The 11,243-nt window shown below is 44.4% G+C and overlaps 1 protein-coding gene across 1 annotated transcript; it reads left to right on the top strand.

The window, feature by feature from the left end:
- The first annotated feature begins 379 nt into the window (after positions 1-379).
- Positions 380-9,187, top strand: MSMB (microseminoprotein beta). Its single transcript, XM_046648575.1, has 4 exons — positions 380-486; positions 4,744-4,849; positions 5,767-5,872; positions 8,935-9,187. Exons 1-4 carry the CDS (start codon positions 484-486, stop codon positions 9,062-9,064), a joined length of 345 nt encoding a protein of 114 aa, XP_046504531.1. The 5' UTR covers positions 380-483; the 3' UTR covers positions 9,065-9,187.
- The last annotated feature ends 2,056 nt before the right edge of the window (positions 9,188-11,243 follow it).

Raw genomic sequence — 11,243 nt, 5'->3', positions numbered from 1 at the left:
CGGCCTGAAGTGGGCAAGGAGTTCTAATTCCTGGAAAACAGCTCACACACCCATTACCATGGTGACCCAGGCTCCAGGGAGATGCTATCTGTAGGAGCCTACTGGGAGTCAGACAGCATATTGCCTAAGCAGCCAGTTAACAATGGGTGGGTTAAACAGAGAAAAGCTATAATCAGTAATTGCAAAAAGGAAAAAACTTTAGTACCTAGATACTTAATCATCAATGGCTGTTTGCTGGTTTCACTCTTTCCTGTCAAGGAGGAATGGATATCAGGGGTGTGGATGACAAGTTTAAACATAGAATTGAGGTGGAGACCTGATTTATGAACAACTCATACATCATCTGAAACCAGAATTTCCTGTTGATAGCTAACTATGTAAACACTTTCCTAATGATGCCAGAAGTGTGGTTGCCGTCTCCTATATAAGTTTGGTGTGCCCTTCCCCGGATGCATATGCCTGGAAGGACACCTGCTCCTCACAATGGTAGGTAACTGGCTTCATACATAAAGACCAGAAAAGAAAAAAAAGATACATATTCCTTATTTTAATATGCTGTATTAAATGTATGTATTACCTGCATGATGTATGCTGTGTACTGGATTCTATTTAACAGTAAATGTGACCTGGTTATGAATCTTCTGTAAATTACTTGCAATTCAATGTGTAGAGTGTAATGAGCATCTGGGAGTGTGGGAAATCATAATGAATGTAGCACTACTTCTGTTCTCTAAGATCAAAGCTGTTATTTCTTTCAATAACTTTGGGATTCAGTTATGTTCCTTATGTGTCTCTAATTCTCGGGCCCTGAGTAAGTGATTTGTGAAATTAAATATAATTTCAGAGCTACAGCACTGCATCATTTTACAGATGAAGAAACAGAGCCTAGGGAAGAAAATACACTGCCATGGGGGTCTCACCACAGGCCTGTGGGGAAGCTGAGACATGAACCCAGGTGTCTCTCTCCCCAGGCCAGTGGCTGCCAAATTTGGCTTTATAGTGGAATCACCTGGAGATCTTGGAAAAATGCTGATACCTGACTCCCACCTCAGACACTCTGATCTAGCTGGTCTGTAGTGAGGGCTGAGAATTCTGTTTTTGTGGTTAGTGAGGAAGATTGGCCCTGAGTTAACATCTATGCCAATCTTCCTCTATTTTGTATGTGGGACGCCACCACAGCATGGCCGACAAGTGGTGGAGGTCTGTGCCAGGGATCCGAACCCAGGCCGCTGAAGTGGAACACGTGAACTCAGCCACTATGCCACAGGGCCAGCCCCAGAATGCTGGTTTTCAAAAGCTGCCCAGGTGATTTTAATGTTTAGCAAAATTTGGGAACCATCACCCTAGGCCCTTTTCACTGTATCATGTTGTATTAAGAAAAAAATTTGCATCAAAATCTATAAAAACCCATCTAGACCTCCTTTCTGTCTTTAATTCAACGTTGGTCTTTCTCGAAATGTCCTTTGCTAGAGCCAGTAAAAGGGAATGAACTTGGCTGCTCTCAGGGGTGCAAAGGAGAAGAGGAAGGAAGCGGCTAGCGGCCAGGAGGAGGCAAGTGAGGTTGGAGAGGGTCCTTGGGAATGGACCCCAGGCTTCCCTCAGCCACGCCTAGGAAACTGTCTTGCGACAGAGCTGGTAATGGTAGAAAAACCGTGGGGCTGGGTCCTCCCTGCTCCACTCAGACTCTCTCCTTGAGCCTCAGTGGGAACTTTGTAAGCTGTAGACCAGCGATGCCGCTGCCCTGCTTGAGACCCTTGAAGACACCTGACTCTTGGTCATGCAGGGCAAGACCCTTCAAGGAGTAGCAACTTAATTAAAAGGACACAGTTCTAGAGGTATTGCCAGCTTGCTTTACCCCAAGGCCGGCGCGAAGCCATACCAGCTAGAAACCATAACAAATGCCTGCCTCATGGCTCCACTGTCTGCTGCGCCTGCACGTATCAGGGCTCCTGTTTACTGAATGCAGCAAAGGAAGCAAAGATGGGAGGGAAGGGAGGTGAAAGAATAGACTATGGGAACAAGAAGGCACTTTGGAGGCTCTCTGCTCAGGGGTGGTCCTCAGACCAGCAGCTTTGGCATGACCTAGGAGCTTGCTGGAATTGCAGACTCTTAAGTTCCACCAAGCAGAATCTGCATTTTATTTAATAAGATCTGCTGGGGAGTCCTGTGCACATTAAAGCAGCACTGGTTTTAATAGTTTTCCTGTTCTTCTTGCCTGGGGGACTTGGTAAAGATGCAAAGGCCCTGAACCTGTCCTTCTCCAATGAGCCTGAGACTGTGCGTTCCTTGTTAGCTCCCTCGGTGGTTCTGGTGCCCACCCAAGTGGGAGAAGCTCTGTTTTTACAGAGGAGGAAACTGAGGCCCAGAGAGAGAGAGAGCGCGCACTAGCGGCAGGCTGTGAGACATTGTTAACTGGGGAACCTCAAAACTGAATAATTTGCTCTCCCCCATGACCGTGTTTGAACTCCATCCCCTAGTCATTCAATCTGGTGCCTCTTCTCAGAGCTGAGGGACATCTGGGAATTCTGTGTCCCTTCCTCACGCTGGCCCATAGCCCTGGCTCGTCCCCATAGTCTTCTCTGTTCCATAACTCAGTTCCAAGATTCCTGTGAACACCAATGCCCCCCAGGTGCCCCCTCTGTGGATAAAGGGATTGGAAATTCTGTCTGGATTTTTTTTTTTTTTGAGAAAAAATTCAGGTTTCCACAATGATCTTAAGCTGAAGATTATGCAAAAGAATGAAACAGACAGAATGGTGCAACCTCAATCCTGGTGTGAGTCAAGGGTATCATGGTTTCTTGTAAAAGTGGATGTGTTTCTTTTGGTTATAAACCAACGCATTCCATTGTAGACAATTTAGAAAATAAGAGGAAAAGCCCAAAGAAGAAAACGGTCATAACCCCATAGCTCAAAATGACTTGTTAAAATTTGGTACAAAACCTTCTGGTGCACTCTGTTTCTGAGCATCTCCTTCTATCTGTATCTTTTTACATCACAGGAATCACACTATGCAAACTGTTTTGTAACCCGGGTTATTTCACTTAATGATACATAGTGACCATTTGCTCTTGTCATTTCACAGTCTCTTATCTCCTCAGCTTACCAGCTTTTTTTTCTGAGTCACCATGTTCTCAACCAGCCCTGTTCTTGGGCATTTTGATTATTTTCGTTTTGCCCCTGCAGTGAACATTCTTGAGAAGTCTAGCTCCGTCTCTGTGCCATTCTTCTTAGGATCAAGTATTAGAAGTGAAAAGGAGAAGTCAGATGTTGTAAATAGTTTTAAGAATTTGGATACGCACTATCAAATTGCTCTCCATCAAAACTGTTCCAACATAAACAATCCCTCTGTATTTCACTTCCCATAAATGCCTCTATTTCCCTCTAGATATTAGGAATTAAATAATTGTTCTTGCCATTATCCCATGATGGTTCTATTTACACATTTACATTTCTTGTGTTATCAGTGAATTTAACTTTTTCATGTGTTTATTCATCATTTCTATTTGGGTCTGTGTATGTGTGTGTGTGAAATGCCACTTTATTTCCTTTGCCATTTTTCTACTAGTCTGTTTTTCTTTTTCTCATTGATATATAGAAACACTTCATATAATGATGTTGTTCTCCAAATTTGGTAATTGCTTTTTAATTCTGTGTATGGACTTACAACTTTTACAATTCAAATCAATTTCTTTTCTTTTTCTTTTGTGCATAGAATAAGTTAAATATTTACCTATATTTTCTGTGATTAGTTTATGATCTTATTGTAAAAATTTAACCTTTGAGTCCTTTTAGAATTTATTTCATTGTGTGAACGAAGGTAGGAAATTAACTTTCTTTCTTCCCCAAATAGCCCACCACTTGTTCTAATGCCATTTATTGAATAGTAATTCTCTACAGACTTAAAAGACTAAGTTTACCTTATTAAACTTTTATATATATTTGTAAATACACTTCCCGGGTTTTCTATTTTGTTCCCTTTATTCATCTTCTTTCTCTTCTTATATCAGTAATGTACTAGCATCAGGTCATAATTAATTTTAGTCATTTATAGAACAAGTACCCTCACCCCATCTTCCTTTTTAAAAGTTTCCTAAAAATTCTCACGTTAAAGTTTGTTTATTTAGCTTTCTCATCTCAAAATGACAATAAGAGCAATGTGATACTTTTCTCTGTCCTACAGATCCAGTATCAGCCTAGATAGACTGATATGTTCATGCAGCCATCAATGATGCCTTGATCATCTGGAAAATGAAGTTCTCAGCCTCAGAGTCTAAGACCACTGACCGACCCAGTTAGCTCCATCAAGTCTCCTCCTGTGTTTTCTTTGTCTCTGTGTCTTTGTCAATGTTTTATTATCTTCCCCAAACTCTCTTCCACTCCCTCATTTCTGTCCTTTAAATTATACATACTCTGCAAAGCAGCTAAAAATAAACTCTCCACAGGGTTTCCTGAACTCCTCTGTAATGAAATAGCACCCTATCATCATGGCTCTGCTACTTCTGACTCACCTTTAGCTCTTTCTGCAGTTTTTCTTAGTAACTTGTGTAGCTCTCGTTCCTTTGGTAGCTAACCTGAGAGTGGAAGCCCCACCTTTACGCCACCAGCCAGAGCCCAGCAGGGATCCTGGAAGAGGACCCTCAGTCTGCGATTTCCAGCCCAGCAGGGACCCCCTACAGGACACTCAGTCAATGATTACCATCTGAATTCATTTGTTCTCCTTCCTGACCCTTCTTTACCTTACAGAATGCTCTTCTGGGCAGCCTCCTGGTTTTGGCCACCTTTGTGACTGTATGCAATGCCCAGTGCTTCGTCATACCTCATGAGAACATTCCAGGCAATTTACCTAATGGTAAGTCCCTACTTTTCTATGTTTATTATGTCATTGCAGCCTGGTGGATGTAACCTGTTGGCAGATGACAGCCTTTGAATCTACGTGAGAAGGAGGGTTAGGGCAGAGAGAGAAAAGAAGTAAAATGAGGGCCTTCCATTTGCCATTTATATCAGACAGTGGTTCTCAACTCTAACTGTGAGAATTGCCTGGAAAATTTTTGAAACTTACCAATGCTCAGGCCCCATCCAAGACCAGATAAATCAGAATCTTTGAGGTAGGCGCTGCATGTTTAAAAGCTTCTCAACTGACTCCTACATGAGCCAAGAACCATTGATTATTCCAAAGCAGTACTTCTCAAACTTTAACGTGCAAACCCTCTGAAAATCTTGTTAAAACACAGGTTCTGATTCTGTGGGCCTGGAGTCTATACGGCCTCAGGTGATGCCAATGCTTCTAGACACTTAGGCACACTGGAACCACCAGTTGTTGTCCAAGGATCTAAACCAGTTGTTGTCCCCCTGGGCTGAACATTTGAATCACTTGAGGAGCTTACTAAAAATATAGTGCCTGGGTCCCATGCCCAGAGATTCTGATTTCATTGTTCTAGTGTGGGACCCAAGCATAGATTTTTTTTTTCCCAAATACCCAAGATGTTTCACATGTGCATTTGGAGCTGAGGACCAAAGCAAAGAGAAATTGAGAAATGAGGCATTTATCCAGAGATAAACCAGCAGGGAAAAACTTAGCCCCATGTTCCTCCAGGCTCATAATAGTTATTTGATTCAAGATGAGGCCCTTAGTTTTTCGTGAAATGTCTGTTCAGGAACAAAATCTGGAAATTTTTGTTTCCATCTTCAGACTGTCCCAGGTTTTGTGCCTTGTTCTGGTTGCATGCCCTGGGGACTCCACTGACGAGGCCACATGTTTTATTTTAGAATGCAAGGATCTGGATGGAGTCACACACCCGATGAACTCAAAGTGGAAGACTAAGAGCTGTCAGGAGTGTTCTTGTGACCAACATGGAATCAGCTGTTGCAACACGTAAGTCTCAAACCAGCAGACCCTAGATGGGGATGCAGCTGGCGTTGGGCTGCTCAATGGGGAAACAGCTACTCTCTTTCAAAATCCCATCCTGCAAGGGGTTTAGTTGTCAGTCCTATTTCTTTCTTTCTTTCTTTCTTTTTTTTTTTTTTTATTGTGGTAAAACATACTCAACATACAATTTAGCATTTTAAGCATTTTAAGTATAAAATTCAGTGGCATTGAGTATAGTCACATTTTTGTGCCACTATCTCCACCACCCACCTCCAGAACTTTTTCATTTCCCCAAACAGAAGCTCTGTACCCATTAAACACTAACTCTCCATTCCCTCCTCCCCTCAGTTCCTGGTAACCACTATTCTACTCTTTGTCTTTATGAATTTGACAACTCTAAGTGGAATCGTATAGTATTTGTCCTTTTGCGACTGGCTTATTTCAGTGTAACATCCTCAAGGATCATCCATGTTGTAGCATGTCTCAGAATTTCCTCCCTTTTTAAGGCTGAGTAATGCTCCATTGTATATATAGAGATATATATCACATTGTTTTATCCATTCATCTGTTGATGGACATTTGGGTTGCTTCCACCTCCATCTTACTTCTTTTAAGTGGTTTTTGAAACTTGATAAATATCTTTATTATTAAATACCTATATCCAGATAGTTGTTGAAGACAGGAAAGGGTACCCAATGGTCTGACGCTATTCTAGAAGTTGCTAGTTCACTTCACTTCTAGAAGTTCACTTCAGCCTTGGCCTGTGGTGATTTGCAAGAAGAGGAGTGGATCTGAACACACGCAGAGGGAATGGATGTGAGGCGTAAAGGACGATCTGTAGTGCGCCTTGTCCTCTAAACCCTATGTTGCTTCATTGCTCAAGGTTAACTCAAGTCAGCTGGAAGGTCGTGCAGATGTGTTCTGCTAGGTTACTGTGGACGCCAAAGATCTTGTACTCAGGCCAATAGAACAGAGAATACCTGCAGTGTGGCCCTGATTTTCCTGTTTCCTCAGTATCTACATCCATGCTAGCCACTCCCCATCCTCCCACCTCAAATCCATCTGATGTTTTCATGTCAGCCTTAGCCTTCAGAGTTTTGCAAGAACAGGAGTGGCTTTGATGACAGAAGTGTTGGCATAAAGTAGCATTTCCCAAACTTGCCTGACCACAAACTCATCTGAGAAACTTGATGAAATGCCGATTCCTGGGGCCCACCCCAGAACCTGTGGAATCAGAATCTATAGGATGCTGAGGAATCTGAATTTTAACAAGTGTTTCAGAGAGTCTTATGAGTAGAGGAGCGAGCACTTGACTTAGAACATTCGAGCGCTGCTGAAGTTAAGGGTCCAGAAAGTTCTGAACATATTTCTTGAGCATGCCCCATGCTAAGTGCTTCATGGAACAAGAGGAATATCACATCAGGAGACGGCCTGGCTGGTTCCCTGAAGCAGGTTCCTAGTGATTGCCCCGGCTGGGTCACTGCATCTTACAACTAAACCTTGATTCTGTGGCTCCAGAAATTTGCCATTGTCTTCGCATCATGTTAATCTGACTCCGGAGTGTGATTGTACTGGTCAGGTTAAGGGCTAGTGAGCCATTCCTCTCTGACATGGGAGCGCACCTCCAAAGTGGTCAAAGCATCCATGTCACTCGGATTTGACACCCCTGCACCCCAGTCAGTGCTGTGTCATCACAGCCACATCAATACAACCCTCTTCTAGGGTTCTGTGGACCTAGTGTAGAAAGGTGATGTGGGAAGAGCCTCAGTGCTGGAGTCAGAGTCACTGAGTCTGAATCTCCATTCCCTTGCATACCAGCTGTGTGACCCTGGATAAGTTTCTTAATCTCTCTGAGCCTCAGTTTCCTCACTGTAAAATAAGGATAATCAGGCGGATGTGAGAATTAAACGAGATTCCACATACAAATTCATTAACTCAAAAAAATATTTAATGCCTTCTGTATGCCAGTTCTGTGTTCCCCGAGCCTGGAACAGTAACTGGCACGTAGTCTGGGCTCAAGGTGCCCCTTCCTCTTTTCTGCCATGTTGCCTATCCTGTTTGGCACATGGATCCACATGGAGCAAATGTGTGCATTTCTCCCTGTGTTCATAGCCAACTCCTTTTCCTTGTAATTGCCTCACAGCCTGGCAAGTTTTTCTCGTGAACTTCTTTGTTTGCCCTGGAAAAATACAGGTTTTGATTGAATTTTCTCTGGGAGAATTTTTTTGACCCACTGCACTCTCTAGGGGACACTGTCCAGATCTCAAGCTGCCCAGTGGCAATGGAGCCTGGGGTTGGAGGCCCGGGGCCAGGCTGCTCTGGCCTCTGTGCTACCCAGGCCTGCACCCAGGGGCCCTGTGAAAACCTTATTCCAACTCATTTTGGTTTCCAGATTACCCTTTGGGGGAAGAGGATTGAAACGTCCTCTTTTGTTAAAGTGAGTCACCTTTTCCAAGGAAACATTGTCAGAAAGGCCCTGGGCATGGCTGCTTCTGTGTACACTTTGGGGGAGGGCAATTGAAATGTGGTGTTTATGGACGGGTTTCAAGAGAGCAATGAGCCCAAAGCTGTTTTCTCCCTTGAATGCGTGGGTGGAGTTTCCTGGGGAGATGGTCCCTAGTTTTCATCAGCTTCTCCCTGGGCTCCATGATCCCAGCCTGGAGTGACTCTGTTCCTGTTGGCTGAGCCAGCTCCTAATCTAACAGGCCTCCAAGCAAGGGTTGGGACAACCTTGAGGGAGTTGGGACAACATTTGAGCAGCAGTATTCCTGGCCACTTCCTGTGCAGGGAGGGCAAGAAAAGCCAGGCGGGAACAAGCTGCCAGGCCCTGACATTGTTCCTGGAATTCAGGAACAAGGTCAGACATGGTCTATGTGTTCATAGTCCAGGTTCTATGTGTTTGGGTCCTGAAGGTGGCACCGTGGGGTTGCCAGCTGATGGGTGACCTTAAGTTGGTGAGGGGCATCCCAAACAGCTAGAGTGTGGGTTGCTTCCGGCACAGAGCTGGCCCTGGGGAGGCCCGGGCATCCTATCCCTTCTAACAAGCTTTGCTCTTGTCTCAATGACAGCGTTGCTATACCTGCGGATTATGACACAACCAAGTGCGAGAAAATCTTTAACGAGAAGACCTGCAGCTACAAGGTGGTGGAGCGGAATGACCCAGAAAAGACCTGTCCTGTCAGTGGGTGGATAATGTAATGTGCTTCCAGTAGGCCAGGTGCTCACGTCTTCTCAGGCTGGCCTCATTCTCCTATGGCCTCTAACAGTCCATGCTGGTGTAACCCTACCTATCAGTAAAAAATGTTTGAGCAACCACTTGAATATGTGTGTTTTTAATTTAGAAATTATGTGTACACTGATATGATGCACATTGTAAAGCATGCAAACATTTAAAGGAGGAGACAAAAAATAAATATGAATAGGGGCTGGCCTGGTAGTGAAGTGGTTAAGTTCGCGTGCTCCACTTTGGCAGCCAAGATTCACAGGTTTGGATCCCAGGCAGGGACCTAACACTGCTCATCAAGTCATGCTGTGGTGGCATCCCACATAAAATAGAGGAAGATTGGCACGTATGTTAGCTCAGGGCCAATCTTCCTCACAAACACAAAAAAATAAAAATAAATAAATAAACAAATCTGAATAAAAGTTACACTATTTCCCCTATACTTCAGTAGATCACTGTGCGTTGTACTCAGGGGACCACTGCCACTTCTGTCGCTTCTGATATATCTGCACCCTGCTGCCCCAGTGTTCTGCTCTCTGGTGAACAATTCAAAAAGTAAATGTGTCTTTGCGATGGAGTCAGGTCCCTTCTTTTCTTTGAGGATTTCATGTTTATCCTTCCTTCCTCTTCTTCAGGGAGTGTCCTTCAGGCTGTGTCCCTTACACGCATCTGTGTTTGCCTGAGGCTAGAGCAGGCAAGAGCAGGTCAGCCTGGGAGAAGTGCCTGCAGGACCAGGTACTGCCTGATGGGCTATTAAAAGCCCAGGGGCTCTGCCTCCTGGATGGGGGGATGGCTTGGGTACAAGGCTCCAGAATCAGTTGTTTCTTGCTACATACAGACCATCCCAAAACTTAGGGATTTCGAACAATGACAGTGCTGTTTCTGTGTCAGAGAACCTTTGTTTGCTCAACAGGTCCTTGCTGAGTGCCTGGGCCAGGCGGTGCTCTGGGCTCGGGGCTGCAGCAGTGAATCAGAGAGACCACGTCCCTGCTTTGCTGGGGCTTAGAGTCGGGTGTGCGTGTGTATGTGACCGATCCCAAACAAGCACGCAGTCCTCTGTCGAACAATCTGTGGGCAGTCGGTGAAGAGCTTTATTCCCCCTCTGCCCCCTAACCCTACCTCTTCAAATACGCTCTGTGGACTAGGTGAGCAATCTAGGCAGCCTTTAGCTTTTTTGGTTATCCTGAGATAATGAAACAGTGCTTTGGTCACTTTTAGTTACAAAAAGTCTCAATTCAGAGTCTGCATCTGACCTGAGAGAACAGGGGACAGGAGAGTTAAGAGTATGACGCAGTCCTAACTCCTCTGCCTGCGGGAGCATTTAGGGGGGTTTACTTCCTCATGGGGCTTTTGTGGACCTCTTCGAGTTTCCCCACCGCTCCTCTTCCTTCACAGCCCCCCTTTCCACTCACAAGTGTGATGCCTTCTCAGCTTCTGTATCTGCAGCTGTGTTCCCTGCTGAATTCCACTGATTGCCTTGCCCCTCGTAGGAGTCACCCTTGGGTGGCATCTATAAAACCCTAACGTGATCCTCTCCTTTGCAAATCCTGCTTAGACGGTCCTTCACTTTGCTGGGAAGCATGGGAAGCAATTAGCACCCAGTTTGGGGGACCTCTGTCAAAACTGAGACAGAAAGATTCCTATTTTAACATCTGGTCACAGATAAACAGGAAAATTCCAATGTGGATAATACCACACTGGGCAGATTGTGAGGGGAGGCACAGAGGGGTGGCATGCAGAGTGCAGAAGATTGTGCAGTGTGATGTGGCGCAAACAAACAGATGCTCTGGACTCAGATGATGTGGCTTGGAATCTGGACTCTAAAATTTATTTATTTACTGAATTAAAAAAAATTGTGGCAAAATACACACAACATAAAGTTTACCATTTTAAGCACTTTTAAGTTTACAATTGAGTAGTGTTAGTACATTCACGTGTGTCGTGCAAACATCACCACCATCCATCTCTAGAACTTTTCATCATGCCAAACTGAAACTCTGTACTCATTGAACAAAAACTCCTCTCTCCAAGCCGGTGGCAACCACCGTCCTATCTTCTATCTCTACGAATTTGACGACTTTAGGTACCTTATATAAGTGGAATCAAACAGTATTTGTTCTTTTGTGTCTTCTGACATTTATTTTTCCATCTGTA

The sequence above is a fragment of the Equus quagga genome, chromosome 2 (genome assembly GCF_021613505.1).
Source record: "Equus quagga isolate Etosha38 chromosome 2, UCLA_HA_Equagga_1.0, whole genome shotgun sequence".
Taxonomy (NCBI): Eukaryota; Metazoa; Chordata; class Mammalia; order Perissodactyla; family Equidae; genus Equus; species Equus quagga.
The sequence above is the reverse complement of the archived record's forward strand: the minus strand, read 5'-3'. Positions and strand labels throughout refer to the sequence as shown.